We start from the raw sequence: 27830 nt of genomic DNA, 5'->3' as shown, positions 1-27830 counted from the left end.
AGAAATCTGCTGGAAGCCATAGGTAAGGCTCTGCACCCCATAAATAAGTAGTGTATTCTGGTAAGAGGAGAAGGACGTTCATTCCATGAAATAAATCTCTCCTAAGTGAATCATTGTTGAAGGAACTGCGTGTAGGTGGAACTGCCTAATGTGAATCATGTAACAGATTTCTGATGAAGTGCTCTGTCAGTTTTGAGAGCCATCTATTTTGATTTGGATGGCTCAGTGTTCAGGCTGCTCTTCAACATCCTTATGTTCTCCATGTGGTATTGCTATCGTCAGTTATTTACAGGATGGCACAAACGTGAGTAGTGTTTTACAACGATGAGGTGCATAATCTACTCTGGCATTATCAAGCTGTAGTATCCCCACTGAGAGCAGTGAATTCGTCTGGCTCGTTAGTCTCTGCCCCACGCAGCTCTAGGAACTGAATCCAAGGGGTGAAACTTGACAACTTCTTTCAGGTCTGACACTTATTTCTCTTCAGCAGTCTTGACATTAGGTGTCTAGCCCTTCACCCCAGGCTCCATCTGCGGTCAGTGAAGACAAATAGGTGTCTGCAGGGCTATTTATTTCACTTTAATAACAGTAGAGGAAACCAGATTATGTCTAAGGCCAAATGTACATCTTTTGTACCTCTAAAGTTAGGCAAGGCAAATTGCACTCTGAGTCAAAACGTCGTGACAGAGGCCAGCAGAACTCAGTGTTTGCCCTTGCTGACCGATGTTCTGGGCAGAATGTCCAAAAGCAGCACTTGTTTCCTGCTTCTCTTGCTAACAATCTGGAGAGAAAGCATTGTCACTATAGGGGCTTAGAGAAATAGCAGTGGGGGGAGGTCATACTCAGGATGGTGGAGTTTTCCCTGTCTGAAAAAGTAAGCGGTTCTGCTGACTTTGAATTAACAACACTGATTTTCCTTTTCTCCTCTTTTTAGGGTGAAGTCTTGGGCAGATGCCTTTGGTGGGGAGCTGTACTCCATCATGACTAAGTATTCAGGCTCCCTCCTGTTGCAGAAGGTAGGCAAAAGCTGTGAGTGTTCCCTTGGCTTCGCATCATTTCCCCATGTAGCCCTCCAAGGTTTCCCCCTGGGGTGGAAGAAAGCAAAACACACAGGTCTCCAGCTAAGTTTCAAAACCATGCAGGTTCATAGCCATAAGCAGAGTAATCCCCTGTGGCCATTCTCTATGCACTGGAGGGAGGGATCCATGTAATGCCTCTCCTGCTTTCATTAGTCATGGCTAAATGGCATCTAAATTGTCCCATTTTTAAAAAATACTTTTTAACAGTACTCTTCACGTTTCCCCTCTGATGATCATTCCTTGCCCTTCCATACTGACCCTTCATTCCTCCCTTCCTAATGCATATCAGTCCCTCTCCTCCTGCTCACCGGCTCATCATCACCCCTTCATCCCCTTCTGCAGCTCTCCAGCTGGAACTCTTGGTTTTTTCTGTTTCCTCATCTGTCTTCCTCCGGTAACTCATACACTACTTTGAATTGTGCCTTTAAAACCCTGCTTTGGACAAGGTCTCTGAGGCAGGTGCCCTGGAAGCTGTGGTCTTCCAGAGGTGCAGAGCTCTGCCTCCCTCGCCTGCCTGGCTGGGTCACCGAACCACAGCATTAAAGGGTGTAGCTCCAGGGTCTTTCAGTAAATTTTCCCATTTGCAGCTGTAGAAAAGTTGCCCTGGTACCTCGATTCCTGAAGTCAGAGGTGAACGGCTGCTCCTTTTTCGGGCTCTGTGAACTCTGCAGGGCAGCAGCAAGACTGGATGAATTAGCACCTCCCAAGTGCTGCTCGGGGGGCCTGGTGGCTGCTAGTGCATCTGCAGGGATGCTGTCCCCTCTCCACCTCACGTGGCCGTCCAGTTCCTTTTCTGTACTCTTTCTCTGATTCTTCTCTTCAACAAGCCATGCATTGCCTCTTAGGCCTTCTAGGTGTCTGATTTCTGTGCTCTTCTTACTAATAACACCCATAGCCCAGTGCAAGAAAGGATCTGGATATTATTTGCTTTGCCTTGCAGCTCAGCCCTCTGTTTCCCTGTCCCCACAATGCTGCCTTCTGCCTGGAGAAAGGGAGATGCTCCTGCAGCATCACCTTTGCTAGGTTTGGCCAAGAAAGGCCTTCAGCATCTATCACGAAGGTCTATACTGACCATCAGCTCTTCTTAGGAAGAATGTGCCACCCTGCAATAAAAAATTGTCAGTGCTGATATAGGTACTTCATGTCCTAATCATGAGGCAGATGTGGTGCAATATCAATACAAGAAAAAGCTTGGGTTTTAGCAGTTTTGATGATGCTTTTGCATTGCCTATTCTTCCATGGGGTCCCCAAGCAATGATTGTCAGAGGCAAAGTGACATGTTGAGGCATCTCTGGTGGGCACCTGAGCTCCAGTGGGCAAGAGATGCAGATTGGGATTATTTGGTAGTCAGGTATCTCTGATGCTGTATGGGTATGCTTCAACACAGCCAATCTGCACTGCTTCTGTGGCTAGTTCTACTAACAGATTAAGGGAGTTCACATTCCTTAAGGCCCCAAAATCAGTGGGACTAAGCAGAAAAGGGTTTAGCATAAAAATACCAGTATTGCAAAAGTTAACAGTGGAGGCCAAGGACGGCAGGTGCAGCACAGAGGTGCACATCAAGATAGCTGTGTTGGTCCTCCGGAGATGCTGCACCAGGTCATTTCACCTCCCTCTGTCCTCACTGTGTTGACTTTTGGGATGTTGATCTCTTTGGGATAGGGGTTATATGGGACCTGTAGGTGCTACTATAGTACCACTAAAAAAGACAACCATGGCAACCAGATCTTGAACAAAAATTTACATTTCTATCTGATCTTGGTGTAATTCACTAGAAGCAATGAAAACTGATTTCTGATGAAAAAGAAGCCTGAAATGTTACCAAATCCAATTTAGCGTTCACGTCAGGGGGAGTTAAAGCAGAGCTATCTTTCCCTTGTGGTCTGAATAGCCTCATAAATTAATTGCACTTACCTGCCCCAGTCCATGTCCACATGGTTTTGTTGTTGGAGAGGGGAAGGCGTCTGGTCTGCTCTTGCACATGTTGGGACCTGGATGCAGCACAGACTGGTCGTGCTTTGCACAGTCTCTGGATACCCCTGAGTGGCACACAGTGTCACCTGTGACTCAGGAGGGAAAATGTCCTTCAGTGAGTCACTGTCACCACTTCCAGCAGGAGGTACAGATGAGCTTGATCCAACCTTGACCTGTTAATACTCTCCAGCAGTCACCTCCTAAATGTATGCCCTGCCCTGTCCTAACTTTACTCAAGCAGTTTAAAGAGCTCAGATTTACCTTTCACCCCCCAAGTTCCACTCCTTGAGCTCTTTCATTTCCCCTTGTTTCCCTGGGATGAGGGAAATGGTCCCGGGGCGTCCCCTTAAATAAGGGAAACTGGGGAGGACCAGCCAGCACCCACTTCTTCAGTCTTTCTCTCAGTCTCCATTTCCTCAGCAAGCACTGGGTCGGACACCTTCTTGCAAATCAGCATCTCAAAGCAGGGACCGTCCTGGAGGTCTCCCTCTGCGTCTCTGACATTTACATACAGCTACAGTAAAAGAAAAATGTTTTACTAATAGGCAACATTTTCATGCCCCGTGAGATGCACCGTGGCAGACCCGAATGGCTTTATGTAGATCACTGCACTAGTCCGGGTTGTGGGCAAGTCAGGCCTGGGGGGCCAAATGTACCAAGTCTGGAAATCCAAACACACATGCTCCACAGGCACCTTCTTCTTCCTGGGCCATTGCCTCTTTTTCACATGAAATATTTCTGTGTGCATGAGTATTTGCAGACCAGCAGAAGGGTAGGGAGCCCAGACGATTCTTTCCTTGGTGCTTGTTTAACTCGACAGGCATTTTGCCTTTGAGGAAATACAAACTGAGAGATAAAAGCACCTTTCAAATTTGACTTCATGTCTCCCTTGTGCCTAATAGGCTTGAAGTAACTAGCTTATTTTTGCTTTGAGAGCCATAATTTTTCAGTTACTGAATGTTTGCATGTAAACCTTCTCTTTAATATTTAGCATAAATTTCCTTTTGTGGCTTTGGTTTGTTTGGATTTCTTTGGGGTTTTTTGGTTTTCCCACCAGAAGAAACCTAATATCATGTTGCTAACCCAAACACTCAATTTCTTACCAGCTTTATTGCTCCCAGAGACCTGGTGAACCAGTAGACATCTTCTGAATCCCCAAGGGCAGGTTCTCACCCTGAATCAGAGAGCTTTGAGAAAGCCCCGAGGTTGCGCTCTGTCCCAAGCAGTCAAGATATCATTAAATTAAACCTCACAGAGGTGGCAAAAGCTAAAGAGTGGTTTTGGTTTGATGGCTGAAGCATTCATTGTATGCTCTTGACCATTACGCAGCAGAGGTTAAGATAAGCTTGTGCACTTCTCTGGCATATCAGCCTGGCTCGGAGATGGTGGATCTGTATTAAAATGCTGGCCAGGGTCTAGGACAGCTGAGGGCAATAGGCAATACAGCTAGAGCAAAGAGGCAATGTGAAAGTCTGAGTAGGGGGAAGGCAGTAGCATCTCCCAGAGATAAGGGACCTGTGGCTTCTTGTTTGAACCTGTGGTTTCTGAGGTCTGTTTCCCACAGTCCTGCTGCTGCAGTTGGCCAGGCAGCGACCAAAGGCTTGGGGCCACCGATGGCAGCCATGCCAGGAGGATACCATGGTGGCTCTGGGCTTCTCAGGGCTTGCCTCTGAGTGACAGAAACACCATCAACTTCAGCAGACCCAAAACTTAACTCTTTCTACCGTGTTAATGATGCATTATAAGTGTTTCTGAGAATTACCTCCTGCTCCCTTCTGTAGCTGAGGTGTCGACTGCCTTCCCCAGTGGATAGAGCTGAGAAAGGACAGCAGGGCTTGGCTCCAGCCATGAAATTACTAGAAAGCACTACAAATAACTACATGGCAAAGAACAGACAAATTAAAGAAGTTCAGTCAAGACATTTTCCTGGGTGAAGATGAAAGGAACGTCTTTCACGCTCTTAATATAGTTTCACTAGCAGTGAGTAATGCAACACTGTGTACTCCAATGGGCTAAATTTCATGGAGGTGGGAACAAGAAAATATATTTGGTGCCATATCTCTGTTCACAGATAAGACTTGGGATACTTAATCCTGGATCTTCTACTTTTAAATCACCACCCCCATCACTGTGGAAGGAGAATGTTAATGAATTGCTCCTGCTGTTTGAAGGGAATACTAAGTACTAGATGAATATGAGAAGATCATATGTTAGATCAGAGTTAACTTTTTGGCTCCTTTTCAAGATCAAATCCTTTCTGCCAGTTCTCTCAAGCCTGTAGGTGATTCCTGTTCTATGAACGATAATGATCTGATAACCCGAACCCTAAACTTTGGTTGTGGGGGTTAATCTTGGGCTGCTACAAGCACCTGTGCTGACATTTGCTGCGCACTTGCAGCCATGGCGTCTGGTAACAATATTGAAATCAGAGGTACTACTCTGTTGCCCACCTTTGGGAACTCTTGCAGGGAATATTCATTAATAGCAAGAGATTTCAGTGGCAGAATACAGATACAAAATGGTTTGCTGGATCATTTCTAGAAAAAAGCTCAAAGAGGATCTGAGCTCAAACCTGGTGAATTCCTCGCAGCCAACTGAAACTACAGAAAGTTGGGGTTTTTTTGTGGATTTGGGGTTGGTTTGTTTTTTTGTCTTCCCAGCTCTGGCTGGTTCCTGGGGCTGAAACCCGTGTGCGGTATTAGCAGACTGCTTGAGATGGCTTGTGATTACTTTTACCTTAATTAACATCAACTTGTCAGTGTGTCAAAAGCACATTAAAAAAATAACTGAGAGGTGGAGAGCCCTCTTCTTGTCAGTCCAAAATATGACCCAAGGTAACCGATGGCAGGTCACTTTGTGCGGCGGGTGCTGGCGTGGGGGATGTCCCGTCCCCCCGTCCCCGCCCCCGCTAGCTTTCCCAGGAGAGATTACCCGCCTCCCCCCAGCAGGGCCCGATTAAAGCCTAGCGCGGCGGCGATCGCTTCCCTCCCGACGGAACCATGACACGGAGCTAAACGCCAGCGGCGCCAGCTGGGATGCCAGCGGCCAGGGACCTCAGTCGGGGGGTGGCGGTTGCACATCCCTCTTTCGGCAGCGCGGCTGCGCTGACCTTCGTGCTCAGCCCGGCTTCCTCCTCCTCCTCCTCCCCCACCCCCCGCCCGTGCCAGCAACGCCGCCGCGGCGGGGGGGATGCGAGGCCTGGCGTTTTTAATCCGGTAAACCCCTGGCCGCTAGTCACGCCAGGCGGCGCGCGCAGGCTCCCCGCCACGCCTGCCGCGCGCTGGGTGCTGCTGCTATCTCTGTCCGACCTCCTCAGCCTGCCCCGTCCTCAAGGCGTTCCTCACCCCGCCTGTGCTCAGCCGCCCTCCCGCGCCGTCAGTCCATCAGCTTCTGGAACGAAAGGAGCTCCGCTCGCGCGCCGTAAAGACGCGCAAAATCCTCGTCCTTCCCCCTCTCCCCCCCCTTTCTTCTAATTCAAAAGTGCCGCTAAAGCCCCTGCCACCCCCTTACCCTTTTCACCACCTCATTTGTACCAGTGCGAGAAGTCCAGCTCTGGCTGAGATTGCTGCTATGGGGCTAATACACCGTGAGGGATGTGTGTACGCTGCAGAGAGAAATGATGATGAGGGACCAGGGAAATCCAGTCGCCTTTGTGCTTCCACATTTCCGGGGACATAAGGCTCTGTCTTTTCTGAAATAGGTTAATCATATTGTGTCCTTTTGCAGGATTTGTTGGTTGGTTGGTTGTTTTACTCTTTCTTTCTGCTTATCTCTGTTAGCTTTGGGATTTTTTGAAAAGGGGAAATGAAGGCCGTTGTATCCAGTCTTGAAAGGGCAGATTTAGGGAGGCAGATTACAGTTACCCAGTCTGGGTAAGGTTTTTATGCCTAGATTATATGAAACATCGTCAGAAGAAACTGGTTATCTCTAAAGCTGGCAGATCCAGACCTTTCTCATTACAGCATCCCTCCCAGTGGAGCAGCACTTAGTAGCCACGCTCATGATCCCTAGTTTCTGGGAATTGCCTCTGTGCTGCGCTTGACCCAAAAGCACGCTCATGCATGCTAAATAAGTAGCATCATAACTGTCTCGCTGAACGTTCCTTGGCAGTGTCCCACCTAAGCACTGAGCAGACCCTCGTGGCTGCAGACCTCGCAAGTTACCCAAGAGATGGGATGGCACTAGCATGACATCTCTCCCACTAACTAGAGCCCCAGAGCACATATGAGGTAGGAGGCAATGTAATGACAGCATACAGGTCTGCTCCATTCCCCTGCCCTTCCCTCTGCCTTGAGTAAATTTCAGGTGCGTGAAGCATATAATGCTATTATGGATGTAAGCACAATGTGTATTTTAGGTTTTCAGAAATCAGCCTTCTGCTTCTTTCCCTAATTTTCAGGCACCAATAGCTTCAGGTACATTGCTGCTTCCAACAGCCGTAAACTCACAATTGGATCAGTTGCTTTTATTTAGACAAAATGCTTTGTGTTATCGCCAGTGATCTGCACACACCCAAATTACGGGGTTAAAAGGGAAGAAAGGCAGAGATGGGAGGTGGTAAATCAGACCAGTTCTTTCAACACATCTTTCTTCACCAAAGACAATACCTAGCTAACAATAACAGATTCACCCCTCTCCTCATGAGCCTCCTGCTCAGCAGGATTTTCTGCTTTCCCTTGGCTAGAAATACAAAGATGTGGAGCCAACTCTGAAGATCAAAGAGGTGGATGGCTTGGAGCTGGTGAAGAAATTCTCAGAGCAGATGGAAAGCATGCTCCACAGGAAGGTTGAAGCTGTTGAGGTATGACCATGGGGGCTATGGGAAGGAAGTCTTCTCCTGTCAGCCCCAGAGCAGTAGACGCAGGCCTCCTGCCTGTACCAGGAGTGTGTGGGCACAGAGGTTGCATGAGGACTTCCTTGCCCAACCAAATGCCTGCTGATGCAGCTGGTTCGCTCTGAGCTTTAAGTAGACACTGGTAGGAGGATGTGGGCGTTCAGACAAGGGAATGCTGGCTTCTCCTTCAGCCCCAAGTAGGAAATAAGATAAAAACAAAGTCTAGGAATAAATATGAGGGAATAAACACTCTTTTAGGAGAAAAGAGGTTTGATTCTAGAGCTGTTTAAAGAGAAAAAAAATCTCTCAAGTGAAAATAAACCTTGCATAATGCCCTCTGGGCTATTGAAGACTGGTAGCTTGTTTCAGCTGTGTGTGTGGCTCAAGGGAAATTCCTGCAGCCCCTGAGCATGAGCTGCAAGGAAGGAGCTTGGATTTCCAGCTGTGTACATGGGGAAGCGTGGAGGAGGTAGCAAGAGGTCTTTAACTGTTGCTGTGCTGGAGATCAGAGCAGGTAATCATTATGGCCCCTCTTATTGCATCTAAGGGTCTATTATATTCCCTTATATTTACCCACCCATATGAAAAGCATATTTCTGTAGTCACAGAGCCTTGTCTGTTTAAGGCTCTAATGTGGAAAAGTCATCCAGAAACACATCATTTGAATCTCAAAGTGAAATGTGGGCATATTTAGACCCAGGGCTTTGGCCCATAACATTAAATTCATAGCCAGACTTTTCCAGTATTTGGATTGCCTTATCCTTTGTGAAGGAGCAAAAAGTAGTTTTGCTGAGACTGTTGCTGATTGTGCAACTCTGAAAACATGTACACGTTTAGCTGGATTCCTTCCCAGTCTGTACCGATCGAGAATTAGTGCCCTGAAGCATCATATTGGAGAACAGTAGTTGATTATATTGCTTCCATAAATGGTAAAAGCTTATAAATGGCCATAGCATCGCTGAGCCCTTTACGAAATCAAGTCATGGGCTTTGTCTCGGTAACAATACCAGACTGAGACTCCCACAAGGCCTTTTCCTTTGATGAGATACTGACATCAGGCTGGGTCTGAAATGCCTTTCCCATGGTTTTTTGGAAGGGTTCATGGAAAATGAAGTTAAATCTCTGACTGTTGTTTCTCTAAATGGACATGTTTCTGTTTGTATATGTCCTGTGATATCTAAGATTGCTCAGGGGTTTAGTAGGGACTCTGGAGTAAGTAGGTGTGAATATACTCAGCAATAAATAGCTGCGAACATACCTTCCAAGCTGTAAAGTTGCAGCACAGAATGACAGGTCAGCAGAAAAGGAGGGAAAGAGGGAAGTTTATAGCCCCATGACTCTGTGTTGTGGTGAAGGTGGCAGTCATGTGTCTTTTCACTAACTGTGTGAATGGCTGATACATCTGGAACAGCTTCTGCAGGGCTTTCCACAGCACCCTTCATCCATCTTTCTGTGTGCTTGCTTTAGAGGTTGGTGGAGGCAGCAGAAGATGCAGATCTGAACCATGAGTACAACTCCTCACTGGAGGTAAGTTTATCCCTGTCAGTGACAAAATACAACACGCATCCTCAGAGACTAGCCAGAAGGCAGGCCTAGCAGCACCCAGCCATCTCAGGCTCCTAGACAGGGTAGGAGTTTCCTTGTCTTCAGGACTCACAGCTTGTCTAGAAACCAGTGTAAGCAAGTGACTCCCTTGATAGATCCCAAACGCAGTAACACCTAGGAGGTCAGTCCCTTTGGCTCCAGGACTGGAATGATTTAGGAGGACGTTGCGTTGCATGATGTTATTGGCATTGCATGTACTGCACACCGTTGTCATTATATGACAAGTTTGTGCAAATTAGCTGGTGCTTTGTGGGTTACTTGACTGGAACGAGCTAAAAATTGAGTGTGTATGAGCAGTGAAGAGGACGCTGTTACAAATACCCACAGCAAAGCGTTAAGCCCAATAAGATGAGTTTCTTACCATCTGTCTCAATGGCTCCCATCATCTTTTCTCTACCCTGCAGACACCCACTTCTCAGGACTCCCTGTTAGGTGAAACCTTGCTGCTGTCCAAGCAATTTGGATAATTGGCTTCCTGTTAAAAACTGTAGCCAAGCTATGCAATTATTGATGGTGAAGGGGCCTGGAGTGAAAACTCTGATGAAGGAAGTCCACTGTCCACAGTAATAGCACAGAGTGCTTAGCGGAAGTACAAACTACCCCTGCAAGTACACTTCTCCATGCTGGGAAAGGGTGGAAATGAAAATGCTTCTTGAAATCACGCTATCTACCAATTTCCTCTCCTACCTCTTTAAGCATCATGTTACAGTCATGCTAGTTGGGTCAGCTGCATTCACAGTAAGGGTCATGGGTGAGTTGGGGTACATGACCCTGTATTTGCACACACAGTCCACACCCCCTGCGTACTGTTAGTGCTTGAACATAAATCCTTAAATAACCTCTGCCCTCAGATAAAGTCAACAAAAATCTATTAAAAACACCTGTTATTTAAGGCTGAGGAGTGTCCTGAAGATACTAAAGTGACCATAGATGCTAAATCCCCAGTGGCCTTCACAGGGGGAAAACTGTGGTGTCTTTGAACACCTTCTGCTCTCTCCTTTGCTCTTGACAAGCACCTTCTGCTTGGAGTGACAGAGTGAGGGGATAATCCTGGCTGGATGTACATCAGGAGTTAACTCCAGTAAATGACAGCTGTAGAGACAGGGCAAGTAAGGTCAGCGTTGGCAAGCCCTGTAGCAAACTTGGGAGCCAAACCCAGTGAGACACTCCACCTCTCCACCTAGTCACTTAAACACCTCTGAGGGACCACAGGAATCTGTCACTGTGTCCCTTTGCTCTCAGGTGGCTCTTCTGCTGTTGGTTATGACCATGCTTTCTGTCATGTGGGCAGCTGACAATAAGAAACCAGGCAGAAACCATCATTTGGGCAGCTTGACACTTTTCAGTTGGTAATGGCTCTTGTTTGCTTCTCATCTTGATCCTGTTTGAAGCCCAAGTTCTCCAGATGTCCCTTCTCTATGTTTTAAAGAGCTTTTTTTCCCAAGCAGTACTGGTAATTGTCTTATTCTCCCTTGTTTCCTTTCTCTTCTCCATTGTCTTTGTCAACAGTTTGATTACTACAACTCTTTCCTGATTAATGACAAGGATGAAAATGACAATTATGTGGAGCTCGGAGATGAATTCGTTTTGGAGCCAAATGAGCATTTCAATAACCTGCTGGTGAACACAACATACAGTGATATCCAGCTCCCCACCAATGTCTACAACAAAGGTAACGGCCTCTACTGGCCTCTACTTTCTCACTACTAGTAGGTTGCTGTGGAAACTACCAGTAATAATACTGAAAGAAAGCATAGGAATAGAGAAAAAAAAAAAACTGACAGAAAAGAAAACAGGGCTGGAAAGGTACTGTCCTAAGGCATGGTCATGTCTGTGCTGTAGTCTGTCACTGTGATAGGGCTTAGGTATAATCCGCTCTTGGAAGACGTCTAATGATGGACAGTCCTCCATCTTAGGCAGGCAATGTAGGCTCTTAGGGTGCATCTACCCCAGCAAAGCAGCTGAGAAATTATCTGTAATGTGAATTTATTAGCAATTGTTACTCTGTACAAAGGTCAGATCTATGGAGGTCTTTAGATGTTGAGGATCTCATTGGTTTCAGCTGAGAAATTAGACCCCAAGTACCTTTGTGTTATAAGGCACTAACACCTCATGGGGACACTCTTAATTCCTGGTGAGCATATCTGTAGGGGACTGGGGGTAACTCACAAATGCTACTGGGACATGACTGTTCTGGGCTATTTTGTGTTCTCAGCAAGCCTTTGGCACTTTGGCAGCTGCAGGAGCCCAGGGAGGCAACTGAGGCTCACACGGCCTCATTTGTGCCCGGTGTGTCCCCTCTCCCCCTGCACATTCACACCACTCCCTCTACACACCAGAAATCGGTCCATCCCCAGGCTGGTCAGCACACCGCCAAATCTGCAGGCTGAGACACCAACTGCGATTGTCCTAAGTTTACTGCTCTTTTTGGCCAACATTCAAAGCTGTCTAAGCTGGCTCCTTGCCTGCCTCCCCATCAGCTCTTCCACTTGCATATGTTTTGGCAAGGAAAAAAAAAAGCGCTATTACTTCTCGCATAGATGGAGCTCATTTACAATCTTCAGGACCAGACGGGGCAGGCTCTGGTGACTGTGCTGACAACTGCTACGTTATTTAGAGGCACAATAGAGGGAGTTCTATTTCTCCCATGATTTTAAATTAATTCCATCTGGTCTGACAGCCCCAGACACTAAAATCTGGCTCACAATAGAGCCACCAGCAGAGCTGGCTGTGGGGAGCTACAGCGGAGCTACATGAAGTAGGCTGCTGCCTACAGCAGCAAACAGAAAGATGTGGCCAAATGGCCGCTGTCAGAGACAGCAGAGAGGCACTGCCCAGCTAGCTGATTTCTTGCCTGTACAGCTAAACACGAACCACCCAGCTCCTCTGGCTCCTGCTGGAGGATGAGCAGGAGATGGAGGAAGAGGAGGGTGCTTCCATGCCCAGGGGTCCTCCCAGGAGCAGTGCCTGGCAGTACTCACTCCCTCTCTTGCAAACGGCAGCAAGCCTGGCTCCCCACAGCTCTTCTGGCTCCCTTCCTGCATGAGTTACTTTGGCCTCATCACTGGGGAGTCACAGTTCAATTTTTCCCCTATTTTGACCAAAACCGCTTTTAGTAAAGTGACTAAACAGGAAGTGGTATGTCAAAGCCCCATCCCTTTCCACATTAATACAGTTAATCCTACAAGGACCAGCTGCTTGTTCCCTGTTTCTATTGCTGCTGCTCTGTTTGGTCTCCTGAGGCAATGAGTCAACACAGGCACCAAATATACACTGCCTCTTATAAGTTCTTGCAAATCTGAAAATTCCTATTGATTCTGATGAGATCAGGGGCACAGGAGGACAGCTCAGGCTTTATGAAAGAAAGGACAGGCAAAAAAGAAAAGAAATAATTGTTGGGGAAAAGAGAGAGAAACGGCATGTAAATTCTAGAGCTCCTTTGTCTTAGGTAATTACATCTAGCATAATTTTAAACACACTTTGTGGAAAGGCTGTTCCACTTAGTGGTGCATCAGGCAATTGACTTACAAGAGCCGCACATCCCCTCTTAGGTAGCAGCTGAGACCTGGCTGCATGGCGTGCCAGTTGTGCTCAGCACCGTGCTGGTTTTCCTGGGTCTCTCAGAGCCCTCTTCCAACCGGACGTAAAGTCCAAGGGCAGACAAGGTTGGAAAGGGAAATGGGGATAATAGCACATGACCAAGCTGAGATCACCTGTAAGTGGCCAGTGGAGACCTGCCCTCCAGGATTTACTTGAACGATGCATCCAACTCCCTGCCCAATGCCAAAGCTTTGGACAAGGCTGCATTCCTCCTGGGGCTGCCTTTGTTCCCATCCCCCTCCTCCATCGGGGGTAAAGGGTGTCCTCCCCTCTTGTGCACACTTTTTCCCCTTTTTCTATTCTTTCCCCCACAGACCCTGACATCCTGAATGGCGTTTACATGTCAGAAGCCTTGAACCCTATTTTTGTGGACAACTTTGAAAGGGATCCCACGCTGACCTGGCAGTACTTCGGCAGCTCCACTGGGTTCTTCAGGCTCTACCCAGGTATAAGAGTGGAGATTGGCTTCGCTCTTTCAGCGCAACACAAGCGTCTTGCAGGACAGTGTCCATGCCATGGAAAAGCCTAATCTGGGAAGGTTGGGAGCCGCATGGCCCCATGAAAGGCAGGGTGCAGTGAGCAAAACAGCCAGTGCATGGGCTACTGCCATTTAGGCTGAAGGAATAGCATCCGTGGCAGGCATAAACCCCTTTTCCCCACATGGACCAGCCCCCCAGACATGTTGGCCTTGCAACCCCAGAGGATTCTGCTTGCAAGGGTGTGCCTCAGGCAGGCTGCCCTCCAAAAAGCTCACAAAACACCGTGGCAGGACCTGCACATATTGCAGGTGGGGTGCAGAGGCTGCAGGAGGGCTCCCTGCCTCACGTTCCCCTGTGGTTTTTAGCAGTGGCCATGGCATCTCTCCCATCTCCGAGGCCACACATGGCAGATGCATCTGGTCGGCCTGACTTGTTATCCACTCACCAGCTGCGAGCGGCACGTAAGGTCACGGTGCAAGAGGGGGGCCCCGTGCTCAGAGTAACCCACAAGATCCTCCACAGCTGTAGCTTGGCCTGGTGGCCCTTTCATCAGATGGCTGCATGCCCTTGTTCTATGACCTGTCATGTGTTGTGCAAAGCAGAGATGACTGAACGGAGCCTTTAGCAGGGAATGTGGGACATGTCCCTGTCCCTGCTGCTGCTTTTTTATGCCCTCAACCACCCTTGGGGAGAAAAAGATGTTGTTGAGAACTACATCAAAGTGGCAGCAAGTTCAAAGTAAGTGCAATTGCTCCCCAAATTCAAACAGACTATGCCTAGGTACTATTTTTAACGGAAATTTAAAAAACAGTTTACTGGGAACAGCCAAAGACCATGCAGCTGTGCTTGTATTTCTGCAGAATGGCCACTGCTCTTGTTGGCCAGACTTGCGTGCCCCTGCAGGGTAGCCGGGTCTCAGTGGTGACCAGCAGAAGTGTGGGGGCCTGGGGAGCGGATGCCTGCCTGTTTGTGTGTGTTGATTGCTCCTTTTGCCGCTCCCTTTAGGAATAAAGTGGTTACCAGATGAGAACGGAGTCATCTCCTTCGACTGCAGGAATCGTGGCTGGTAAGAGTTTTGGAGAGACTTGGCCAAAGCATCTTTCAGTCTTCCTCTCTCCCTCTTTTCCAAAGTGACGCCTTGGGGAGCTGCTGATCAGCAGCTACTGCTCCTGTGAGAGACGGGGGGTACATAGACAAAGGCAATAGCAGGTTAGGAAGCCCTGCCAGCGCCAGCCTTCCATATGGCATCTCACACGTGCCACATAGAAATTGCCACCAGTGTATCCTTCTGTCCCATCCTCCTTGTAATTCTGCAACCAAAGAGATGGGGCTGTTCAGACTCCAGAAACGCAGGGCATTTACTCAGCCCATGGCTGAAGGAGGCTTTAGCAACTGTCAGTCTCAGCTGGATCTGGGCACATATCTGCAGCAGGCCCAGCACGTGCCAACGTGGGAGGAGAGACACTGGGGCCAACGGGGGTGGCAGGCTGGTAGGAGGACCCCATCCGATGCCCAACCTGACCCTGCTGGAGCTGTGCTTGTGGTGCATGTTACACTGGGGCTAACGTCACATTACAACATCGCGCCTAAGCGTTCTTCCTCCCTGTATGCTTACCTTGCTTCCTTGTGTTCTCCTTTTTATAAAGGTACATCCAAGCAGCCACCTCTCCAAAGGACATTGTCATCATTGTGGATGTCAGTGGGAGCATGAAGGGCCTGCGAATGACCATTGCCAAACACACCATCATCACCATTTTAGATACTCTGGGGGAAAATGACTTTGTCAACATCATTGCAGTAAGTATGGCCCATTTCCGGTGCTGAGTTGTCTTACTCGTGCCTCATACTGACTCTTCAGTCCCCTTAGCAAACTACATAATAGCAAATTACTATGAGGTTCAACAAGGGCAAGTGCAGGGCCCTGCACCTGGGTTGAAGCAACCCCCGGTATCAGCACAGGCTGGGGGATGAAGGGACCAAGAGCAGCCCTGCTGAGAAGGACTTGGGGGTACTGGTGGATGAAAAGCTGGACACGAGCAAGCAATGTGCGCTCACAGCCCAGAAGGCCAACCGTATCCTAGGCCACATCAAAAGAAGCATGGCCAGCAGGTCGAGGGAGGGGATTCTGCCCCTCTACTCTGCTGTAGTGAGACCCCACCTAGAGTCCTGCGTCCAGCTCTGGAGCCCTCAGCACAGGAAAGACACAGATCTGTTGGGTCCAGAGGAGGGCCACCAAAATGATCAGAGGGATGGAACACCTCTACCATGAGGACAGGCTGAGAGAGTTGGGGTTGTTCAGCCTGGAGAAGGGAGGGCTCTGGAGAGACCTTATTGCAGCCTTTCAGTACTTAAAGGGGGCTTGTAAGAAAGATGGGGACAGGCATTTTGGCAGGGCCTGTTGCGACAGGACAAGGGTAATAGTTTTAAACTAAAAGAGAGTAGTTTAGACTAGATATAAGGAAGAAATCTTTTAAAATGAGGGTGGTGAAACACTGGCACAGGTTGCCCAGGGAGGTGGTAGATGCCCCATCCCTGGAAACATTCAAGGTCAGGCTGGATGGGGCTCTGAGCAACCTGATCTAGTGGAAGATGTCCCTGCTCATTGCAGGGGGGTTGGACTAGATGACCTTTAAAGGTCCCTTCCAACCCAAACTATTCTATGATTCTGTGGGCGTTATGGTGGCATAACTGCAATATTTAGTACCTGTGTTGGATGGGGGATTAAAACCAACTACCCCTGGGAAGTCAGCTTTGTGTGGTCAGCAGGGTGGCTAAGTCATCTCACACACCTTTATGGAGGATGTCAGCTGTATCTCTTTGCTTACTTAGGGATGTGACTGCAACAGGTAAAGTGCTGTAGAGAGACACCTCAGCTAACAGGGACCTGAGCTAATAAATTCAGCCAGCATAGCCTAGCATAATACTGTGTTTGGGTCCGGTAGCAGTATGATCCTCAGGATAATGTTTCCAGGCTAGAAAATTGCCACCATATGCCTTTTTCTGCACCAGCATCCTGCAAAGCTGCAATCCAGTTCAGAGGCAATGTGCAAAGGCCTGCGTGGAGTTTGGTCATGTTGCCTCAGCATTACTCTCTCCCTTTTTAAGCCCTGGCCAGGATGGGCTGGTTACCCACAGAGAACCAGCACCACTGACTCCAGAAATCAAAACTTTTCCATGATCCATGACAAGACTGGGAGGTTTGGTGCCAGGTTAAAGGCAAATGGCTGCTCACCTCCAAATTTTCAAAGCTAATTCAAGCACCATCTCTTTTGCCAGGCTCCTTCCTATAAGAGTTTGCCAGGGCATGGTCACTGAAATATAAAGTCTGGTTTTTGTTGATAGCTTCTTATTGTGTAAGATAGTTAGAAACTCCAGTGATGACAGCTCTGTCTTTATATGGCTGAATAGGTGGAAGAGTGAACAGTGTTGGCAGAAGGGAAGTCATTAAGGAGTTGGAAATACCATCTGTTCTTCAAAAACAACCCCAGAAAGAGCATATAATATATATTGCTTTACTGTACTTACACCAAGAGCCTACTGTCTCAGACACATTATAGCCTGACCTAAGCTCCTATTGATCAGCTGAGCATCAGTCATCTCTTAGACACGCTCCTATGAATTATGCTTTTCTGAACCTTGCAGGAAAAGGTTTACGCTGGTATGTTTTACCTCGTGTAAGTATCAGGCTCTGAGCATACACCCCACTAATTATCACAGTTGGTGGATGTGTGGTAACTTGATATGTTATCGTTCAGCCACGTGCCAGAGGCATCAGACATTAGGCTACAAAACCACTTGCAACATTCGGCTAGAGACTGGGGACTCACAAAATCTCCAGAAGTCAAAAATAAGTGCAAATAGTTCTAGAAGCAAGGCCAGGGGCATAAGCTTAATAGGTTGTGGAGAAACTCTCTGCAGTGTGAGTGGAAAAAAAAGTAACTTTGTATGTGTAAATATGCCCAGATAGAACTCAGCAAAACATCATAATTAATGCATTATTTAAACAAATATAAGATTTATAAAAATTGTAATTTGCCATGATCACTACAAACTGTTCTTAAGAGAAATATGTACAAAATGGCATAATGCTCCATACTGTTTTCTGAACATCCACCTAGGAAGTGAACCTATTTTGTGAATTTTCCATTCAACCATTACAACCCCTTTCTTTTTGTTTTCTCTTTGCAGTACAATGATTATGTTCATTTTATTGAACCCTGCTTTAAGGGTATCCTGGTCCAAGCAGATAGAGATAACAGAGAGGTGAGTACCGAGCTCTATCGATGTTATTCAGGTAGTTCTCTTAATGTAATAAGGACACGGGGTTAAGATGCTGTGACATGAAACTCCAGGGACAAGAAACAACCATCTCCCAGAAGCACGTGGGTTTGCATTTCAGAAACAAGCACCAGTTCAGTGGTGTCTGCTGGCCCCATGGTTCACCTTTGCTTACACGAAGTGGCTGTAATATGGCCGTGGTCAGCTGGCTGAACAGCAGCAACCAGCTTCCCTCTGTCACAACGGACTCGGCACCACTGCTGCCGGAGCACGAGCGGATCCAGCCCAGACCGCTGTGGAAAAACAGCGTGCAGAGGGCAAAGGTTCTCCATCTTTGAAACCCCACATCCTCAGACAGGAGAAAAATCAGCCCTTTCCTGGTGACTGTGTTCTTAGCCTGGCCTGATCCTCTGCCAGGGTGGACTGCCAGCAGGCTTTCTTGATGAAGGTTTTTGCTCCTCTATCCAGGAGGGCTCAGTAGCCCCGAGGTGGTCAGCCTGTGACCAGCTGCTCCACTATCCTCTGGGCTGACTTGTATTTTTAGCCGCTCTTACTCTTTTTCCTTCCTTTTTCTCTCTATTAATACCACAGATGTAGCACATCCCTTCATGTCTTCAACAACCATATTTCTCTCCTAATTTCTGTCCCAGCTTAGCCCTGGGTCACTGAGTATGACTACAGAGCGTGATGTCTCCTGCAGCATTTCCCAAAGGATCCCCAAGCCTTTTGGACACTTTCTTGTGGAGAGCACTCTGAGGGTTTCATTTACCACCAGATCAATGCCTCTTCAGTAGTAGACAAGTATTCAAAATTTTTCTTTTTCCCAATCCTGTTGCTCTTGCATGCACAGGAACGTTGTGGGTTTTTTCCTGAAGGGAGCGGATAAGGGAAAGTCCGATTTCTAATAGTTTTGTCCCTTGCATGATGTTTCATGGCCTGCCAATGGTTCACAGCCCACAGGCTGAGAAATGCAGTCCTGCCGTGGCTGTGTGGACAAAGGTGCAACACGATGGCATTGCCAGCAGAGCAGCCACTTGACTTTCCCACCTCCGTCCATCACGGTGCTGCGCTGCCCTGCCAGCAGTGGCAAAGGATCAGGATCCCAATGGCACAGACTTTCCCAGGTTACCCTTTCCTCCCCTGGTCCAAGGGAGCACCCTGCCTGCAACTCATTGCTGCCTTTTTCGCCCCTCTCTTCTTGCCAGCACTTCAAGCAGCTGGTGGATGAACTGCAGGCGAAAGGAGTGGGGACTGTGAACAAGGCTTTGACAGAGTCCTTCAAAATCCTGAGGGAGGTAAGAGAGTGGGTGCCGATGCTTGCGTTGGGCACACGTATCCCTGCCCACCTCTACTTTCCCCTTTACATCTAATGACTTAGCACATCCATCACGGTGCTGCAGGGGGGAAGCTGTATGAGCTGATATTATGGGCCTCAAATTTGTGACAAGCAGTGTGCAGGGGTGACCTGGCTTTGGGGAGGTGTCAGTTTGCGTGTGATGCCCCAGGACTGCTGGTCCCTGCCCAGGAGGGATCAGCTCTTTAACAAGCACCACAACCAGGCATTGTCCAGGCACCTTGGTTATAGATGGTGGCAATAAAATATAACTGATCAGCTGAGGGCAACAATTCTGGTCATAAGTAATGTTATTAGTGAGCCTGAGTAAGTAGATGATGATGAAGGCGGGAAAGATTATTCTCAGGCTTTAGGCTTATTTCAATGTCACTTTGCTGGGTATCAGTGCTTGGGGAAAAAAATCACAGGTACAGGAGAATTAATCAGTCAATCTGATCATGTCCTGTGATAAGAATCGTAAATGAATCATTGCCTTATGTGAACAATTGGGACTTCAGTAGCCTGGAGGTAAACATATGACCTAACTCTCTTTCTTAAGGAATGTTAACAAAAAAGGACCAAGAACCAGCTGAACACCCCTACCTCCTCATGGCACTGTCTGTAGTGGGGTTGGCCTAGGATGCCAATGCCTTTGGTGCTGACAAAAATATGTACACGGTATGATGCTAGTGGCCGTAATGACGGTGTTGGCATTAAAGGTAGAGGTATTGACACCCTGGGAAGGATTCTCCACACTTAGTTATTTTACAGACTGGAAGTTTAAGTTTGTTGGCTGTGGTAATGCTGTTCCTCATTTATGCCAGTGTAACCATGATCAGAATTGAACCCAGGGGTGGTGGTAGCTGAGCTGACTTGTCAGTGGTAATAGAAGCATAATGGTTTTAATGGCAATCTGAGAAGAGCGTGGTGGTATTGCCATAACAGGCTAAGCACTCCTAAGTAGTAATAGTTCCACATCTTTAGAGGGAAGATAGTTACTGAGATGATCAGGGAAGCAGTAATAATATAAACCTAGAACAATTACATGGACTAGATTCCTGCTAGATTTATCTACATGTATCCTTTCACTTTATGATAAAGTCAACTTTATCTTTAAAACCAAAGATCTAGAGCCTCTATACGCCTGTGTTGTATAAATCTGAATATTTAAACAATTTTCCACCAGAAGAAAAACCATTTCTTAATACCTAATGTAGCACTGGTTATGTACAGTGGCAACAGATTAGAGAAGCCCAATGCAGTACAACTGCAGACACTCTCAACCAACACAGCTTTGAAGGTCTCAGTGGAGAATAAGAAAGCCTGCTTGCCCCAGCTGAAATAGCAGCTGGTCATGCCAGGCACAGACACCAAAACTGGTCTGGGTCTACTAATGAGGATACCTCACACCTCTTCGCTGGTAGACATGGCTTGCCCACTAGACTGAGCAATCCTAAAGCCTCCAGGAGGCAGGACCTTTATAAAACCGTGCAAACTTGGAGCTAGGCATGCCCGTGGGAAATAGAAGGTACCTGGCAGAATAGCCAAGACAGAAGAAAACTGTTCTTCACTGACATAGCTGGACCAAAAATACCTCCAGAGAGTGATGTCCATGCAGCCCAGTGGACTAATGTAACACCACTGCAGTAATAGAGAAGAAACAGCTCTGAGAGTTCTCTTAGTACAGCACCCAGTGGTGATAAAACCTTCTGATGTTACTCACTCGCAAGGTGAGGTGCTGCTTCCCTCATGCCTTTTGTTATCACCTCAGATCTGGGGAGAGGGCAACTGACTCAGGCACTGGAACATCTTTCCTTTGAGCATCTGCAGATGAGGAAAGGTGGCTGTTGTCTCAGTGACTGCTGCTGTCATGCTTCTCTGCACCTTGGGAACTGCTGCCCATGAAACAGGAGCTCATAAACAGTAATTGTTGTCAAACAAAGGTGTGAAACAGGGCTATATATCCCTTCCAGCGCCAGCTTTCCTTTCCCAGTAACACCGGTCGCAGCTTTCTTGTAGCGTGTCATTCACTGTAGCATGGACCATGATCACCTCCTCTTTAGCAAAATGGGACCTCAGTCCAAGGTCACTGAAGCCATCAGCTGGGAGCCGCCTTCGCAGCCAGCTGTGGGGTGGCTGCATGTGCAGCAGGAGGGCTGCAGGACCTCCTGCAAGTCACTTTGCAGCTTCATCCCAGGGTTTCTGTCTGCCTGGTGACATTCAGAAGAGACAGAGATTGTGTCCGGGTGCACACGCGGCAGTGCCAGAGACTGCACATACATAGGCATGTAGAAACACACCCGTTGTCTTGCAGCAGCCTTCCCCAAAATGTAGCTTCCCTGGTAAGGGCTCATCTAGAGAGTGCCTTGATAACACCAGCCGGAGGACCCCAGGCTCTGCAAGTGCCACAGCTTAAGGCAAAACATACCTGCCAAGTGCTTGTATGTTGTAAGAACTCTCTGAAATCTTCTCTTGGAGCATCTTAGAGCTGTATCAGCGACAGGAGAGGAAAAGCGTTTTCGTCAGTGTGCGCTGAAACAAATCTGTGCTGCTGCAGTCGTGCAGGCAGGAGAAGGGGGAACTTTGGTGGAATTGGCCACCCCCTTCCCATCAGACAAAATTCACATTCTCAGCTTGTAATCGTAGCCATTCCTCACAGCCTGTCCTGTTATTGTTCGCAGTAGCATACACAAGAGAATGAAAATGAAAATTGCTACATCACACTGATGAAACAGGCTTTGCTGATTACAACAGACAACCAGTAATAATATCTGTAATGAAAGTGACTGCAAAATTTCCCTGGTAATTTTCCTCAGCCCAATTGCTTGTAGAATTAATAGCCCAGCAGAGACCTACTCAATGAGGTATGAGTAGCAGAGAGGGGCTGAAGAAGAGCACAATCTCTTGCTGTCTTTGTTTTTCCTCCATTACGTTCTGGGGTAGACAGGGCATATTTTAGTCCATGATGCAATTTACAGAATTGCTTCAGGAAAATAGTTAGCCAGAGCCTCCCCTGCCCCTCTCTGGCATGCGCAATAAACCACTTAAACTCTGTATTTCAATTTAGCCACAGCAAGTGGTTTCAATAAAATATGTGTCCCAGGGAAACCACGGTCTTAAGCACACATTTATAAAGTGCTTCAAAACTCTCAGGCGTCAAGTGCTATCTTTTGAGCTCCTTTCTTGTTTATCAGGTTTTCATCTATCTCGCTGCTATCGTCTCCTCTCTGTTTCAACAAGCTTGGCACGTCTTGTCCTCTCACCCTTTTCCTGTAGGATTTATACCCCTTTGTTCTGGCTGCTGCTCTGCTCACGGCTGCTGCCAGGCTGCCTGCCTTCCCTGACACACCATCCTCCCAACAGTACGTAACTGCTGCAGCTGAGAGCTATCAAGTGCTAAGCAGAGCAGAATAATCACTTTCCTTGTTTTACACGCCATAGTCCTCTTAATGCAGCCTAAGACAACAGCTACGTTTCTTCAGACGCTGTCACGTCGTTCACTCCTATCCAGCTGATCTGCCTCTGAGGTATTCCTCGCCAAGCAGCATGCGGGTATTTGTGTGTTGTTGGGTGTTTTAGCCTCTGACTATCCTTTCCGATGCACATCAACTGTAAAGATATTTCTATACTTTTATAGATATGCCAAATACACGTGTGTACATATATACGTATGCAAACACACGCCCCTAATCCTAAGAGAACTGTATATATATTCATATATTATGTATGAATCTTTTAGGATTAGAGAGTACAAAATCTGTGACTCCTTTCTCAGGATCCACTCAGTGTATTTTGAAAGCTGATATTTTTCTGACCCTGTGGAGGAAAAGAAACCCCAGGTTCTGCTATCTGAGGCCACCTTGGAATGATGTCTTCTCTTACACCAAGCTGTTTTAATAATACCTTGACTCGCTGCTGGACTCAGAAGTGACATAAATTTTGAAGCTTATTATGAGTAGGTCATTCTAAAATGGCTATAGGTGAAAAAACGGTGAAATTGGTATTGGTAGCTGCAACCTAGATTTCAGTGAGACATAAAATTCTGCGTAACTTGAGCAAACTGGTGTCATAAGAAGAATGAACCTGTCTGCTGATGTGAGTAATCAAAGGAGTTTTTGGCCTCTAATGCCCCGGCTGTGTGGGGAAGCATTTCATCTGCGCACTCACCATAGGACTGTGTTACTGATTTTTCTAGCAACATGCTAGATGTTTAAGGATAATTGCCCATCTAGTTTCTTCCCTTCTTGTAACACACATTTTCTGCTGGTTCCCTCTTCATCCTTTGGGATCTCACACAGTCCCAGTCAGGTCTCAGCCCATGAGGCAAGTAGTCCAGCAACAGCTTCTGCAATTCTTTCTCTTCCTGCTGAGCACAGATTATTCAAATGCTTTCAATTAACTTTTTCTTTAACCTTACCACTTTGTGACCCTGACTATAATTCATTCATTCTTTTCTTTGTTTCTTATCATTTCAGTGTGTACCCAGCCATTACAATATTGTCCTTTTGATGATGAAGTATGGAGGCTATAAAGCATTTCTGTCTGACCATTTCCCTCTGGTTTTTATCATCTGGCAACATATTCTTTTTTTGCTCCCTTTCTTGTTTCTTCTCTGAGCATTTATAAATCTTTTCTTGATTTTTATGGACCTGGATTCTGCAGCGTATTTTTCAGGATATGCAAAGCTCAGGATTTCCTGTTTATGCCATTTTGCTTAATGCCATCTCTTGTTTCTTCACCGTCTTTCTGTTTCTTTCTCTACTGCTAATTTTCTACCCATGAGACACTTTCCACTAAGCTTGAATTTTCAGTAATTCTGGAGGCAGGTCTGCATAAGAACAGGGCAGGAGGAGACGGAGAGGGGCTGCTTAGTCATCTGGCCAGATGTGTACATCAGCATGCGTGCCTGCACATCACTGAGCTAATGCTGATGTTCCCGTTGCTTTGCTAGTAACTCTGTGCCAGGCTATAACTGCAAAGTAAATGGCAATGAGCAAACAAGAGAGTACAAGAGACTATGACCCTGAATTAATTAAATCATGCCAGTTACTCCTGGCAATGTGACCAAAGTTATACAGGAGAATATGTAGCTCCAGCTGCAACTCTAGCCCACATCTCTTCAGACATCTGTTATGTGGACATCTTGTTCTTCATCTCCCCTTCTTTCACGCTCCTGAGACTTCAGTCAGAGCTGGGAATTATGCTCAGAGCTTGATGTGAATTCTGTCAGAGCATTTGCTACAGCTGCAGCCAGCCACAAAAGGACCTAAAAATCAGGGATTACCTCTTGTTCATTTTTTTTCTAAATCTGTTTTTTTAATCTCTATTTCTATGACACTGATGATCTCATTTTCCCTGTTGAAAATATCATCTACTCCTGTAATTAGGAGATTGCTGGTTCTGATACAGCATCTAATTTCTCAGTGTCTCAGTATTCTGAGGTCTGAAGCAAACTACATGAAAAGATGTCTTAAGTAGCTTGATGAAATGGTGGGTGACCTTAATTAAGTGTTAATTTAATAATCATCTAAAGAAAACATATTGTAGATTGCAACAGTCTGGAATAAGCTGCTTTCCTAGCCACAAGGTTTGCATATCTGTGATCTGAACCTTGTTCTGACAGCATCTCCTGCACCATCGCAACCCTACGCCTCCCTAATGGACGCTCGCGCTAGCCTTCCTCTCTGCTAATCTGCACGCAGCTGATCCCTGTCCTAGGAATAGCTCACCTGAGACTCCGTGTCTTTTTCCTACCTGATGGTCTGCAGCAGAATCCCATATAGCTGTCAACTGCTCTTCCCCTTTTCTTTGCACCTAAGAGCATCCTGTGCTTGTTCCTGTTGTGCACTCTCAGCCTTTGCCCCGAGTCTCCTTGCTGAGCAGGGGGCACACGTGCTCTCACCCCTCCTGGAGCTTCAGTTACCCTGTGTCTGGCACGGGTGGGTTTTTTCCATAGCACAAGGTGTAGAAGCTCTCTGGACCACTGGAAATGTCAGATCTTGGGGACTCCATAGAGAAAGACATGGGAGATTCCCACTGCTGGGTCAGCACGACCACAGCAGCAGAGGTACAGGTTGTCTCCCCTCTGAATGTGCTGCTCTGGTGATATGAAAGAGGAGGAGCACACCTAACCACCTTACCTGATTCAGTCATTCACATGGATGTTTTGCCTGAGAACAGCTAGTTAGAAATGGCCCTGTTACATCATCCTTCTCTCTCATGATCATCTGTACTGACTCTGGTCAGTGATACAAGTAATGGGATTATCATGAAAGAGGGAGAGATGGGTTCATACAAGTGGTCATTCAGAAGGCATTGAATCTGTGATTACTGTGGTAGAGTAACAGGTACTTCAGTGATATTAACAGTAATGTTGAAGGAGGTAGGACTGATGACATAAATGGTGGTAGAAGGAGACATTATGGTGCTATTAGCACTGAGCCTGGTAATTTCATAATAAGGGATGATCACAGAGGTAATGTAGGAGTGGTGAAATGACTGGGGAAATCTGGACTTGGAGTTCACTTCCAGGTATCGGTGGTCACGATGTTAATCTGCAGTGGAACCACAGTACTATCTGTGTTGGTAAAGACGTTTGCCTTCTGTCCTGACATAGCATTACCAAACCAGAAGGGACTTGTTGATTGAACCCTAAAACATCTAAAAAGTCCCAGTTCATACCCTGTGCTCTCGTTCTCCCATCTATTACTTGCTTTCATTTTATGCAATTAGTCTTGCCACTTGGATACCATTTTCCTCATTTAGTAGATACAACTACCCTCTCCAGTTTAAAATTGCTTCTGCATTTGATATAACCTTAGTCACCCTTCAGTTAGTCTCCTGTGTGCTCTCCATCTCATGCCATTGCCTCTCCTTAATCTCTTGTGCAGAGTTGTCATATCCTCCTCTTTCCATATCTTTTAATTCTGCATCAGTTTCTGTGTACTCCTTTGCTGTTAGAATTCTCCTTGCTCAGAGCGTAGAAGCGGTGAGATGCTGTGCAAGGAGAAGTACATACCGACACCAAGCTAGAAGCCACGGCAAAGTAGCTGCTCATTTTTGTGCCTTAATGTCCACTGCTACCTCCTGTGGTGACTGCTAATTCAACACCTGTGTTGGTGCTGCATAAGGCACTTGATTCTCTAGAGCTGGTGTACCTGAGGGCATGAGAGGCAAGTGGCTCTGCATGCAGGAGCACGAGAGAAGCAGCATGCGAAGGCTGGTCTTCCCAGATGAACAAGGAAAGGGTCTGGCTTGCCCGTAAGTGCAACACCTCTCCATGTGTCCTTGGGAGCACATCAACCTTTGTACCACAGTCCCAGCATACTTCCACTCTACCTGAAATATCACTTATGCACAGATAACAGGTCCTCTGTTATTACAGTTTATGGCCTTTCTATCTGGCACGTTCATAACCTATTTCAGCTCTGACGGCAGTAGCCTTCTTTTTTCGTGTGCTCCTGCCTTTCTCTGCAGATTTCTTCTTTTGGCAGATTGATGGATTTACCCTGAAACAATGAGTCCAATTCTCCCCTTCCTCACACATTTTCTGCCAAAAAAAGTGACGGTTATTGCCGTCAAACCAGAATTGCAGTGTTTATGGTCAGTCTGTAGTTTTCATAAACGAATGCAACTGTGCGAGATGTGAGGCGGCCGTGAATTGCACCCTTCCTCCACAGCACTTACTTTCTCCTTACTATTTGACTTCTATAAAGCCTCCTGGGTCCACATGTGCTAGGAAGGGCTGTATAAATAAAAAAATAATATGCTGCATACAAACACAGTCCTTATTTAAGCGGAAGTCTTTCTGAGCACAGTGTGAAGTCTGCAAGAGGAAGTCGGGATCGGGCCCATCATAAACAAATACTCTGCAATTACACAGAAACGGCCTGTGCTGCAGTAACTAATGCTCTTGCTCTCTGCTTGTAGTTCAGAAACGCCGGTCAAGGAGGCTTGTGTAACCAAGCTATCATGCTGATCACAGATGGAGCAGTGGAGGATTATGAAGCTGTGTTTGAAAAATACAACTGGCCAGATCGGAAGGTTTGTCCGGGAAGTGATAAATAGAAAGGGCAAGGAAAGGCGCTATCCTGCTATGGTGGGAATAGAAGAGCGTGAGCCAGGATGTCAAGCAGAGCTGAGCATTCACCATCCTCCAATACCTGTGTGTATCCTGCTGTAAACACAAAAAAAAGCAGCCAGGCAGGAGCCTGCTGCAGTGATTTTAGAGGTGGCAGGATCACAAATGGGTATCTGTAGGTCAATGAAGATTGATATCATCCTGACAAAATGATACATATCTTCCTGATAAGATGATTGATATCATCTTATCATCCTGATACGATGATAAAGACTGAGCAGAGTATTTTAAAATTTAAAAAAAACCAAAACTTTTGAAAAGAATTTTAATCCCATCCAGGACTGTTTATAGTTGGCCATGTTTGGGAAAGGTTTGGCTACTACCGGTTCTTATGGTGGGCAGGAGAATGGCCCAGACAACCTCTGTAGGTGCCTTCCATCCCTGTTTACCTTGAGGTCTGTCATTGCAGGCTTCTACTAGCAAAGCAGACTGTAGAAGTGGAATAGACCACGGCTCATCCTAAACCTTCCTGATTTACTTGTTTACCTCATCCCAGCTAGCAGCAATG

The 27830-nt window shown here is 46.8% G+C and overlaps 1 protein-coding gene across 1 annotated transcript in view; it reads left to right on the top strand.

Annotated features, from left to right (window-relative positions):
- CACNA2D4 (calcium voltage-gated channel auxiliary subunit alpha2delta 4) overlaps positions 1-27830 on the top strand; it is a gene marked incomplete at both ends in the record, with an annotated part of 131319 nt that overhangs the window by 4488 nt on the left and 99001 nt on the right. Inside the window, 10 exons of the mRNA XM_081997832.1 lie at positions 935-1016; positions 7738-7854; positions 9355-9414; positions 11002-11164; positions 13407-13538; positions 14577-14637; positions 15218-15368; positions 17760-17834; positions 19055-19144; positions 27112-27225. Coding sequence (XP_081853958.1) covers positions 935-1016; positions 7738-7854; positions 9355-9414; positions 11002-11164; positions 13407-13538; positions 14577-14637; positions 15218-15368; positions 17760-17834; positions 19055-19144; positions 27112-27225 — 1045 coding nt within the window. The remainder of the gene's footprint in view (positions 1-934; positions 1017-7737; positions 7855-9354; positions 9415-11001; positions 11165-13406; positions 13539-14576; positions 14638-15217; positions 15369-17759; positions 17835-19054; positions 19145-27111; positions 27226-27830) is intronic.

Source organism: Phaethon aethereus, assembly GCF_964289735.1.
Source record: "Phaethon aethereus genome assembly, chromosome: 1".
In the NCBI taxonomy this organism is placed as follows: Eukaryota; Metazoa; Chordata; class Aves; order Phaethontiformes; family Phaethontidae; genus Phaethon; species Phaethon aethereus.
This window is presented reverse-complemented; position numbering and strand designations above follow the sequence as displayed.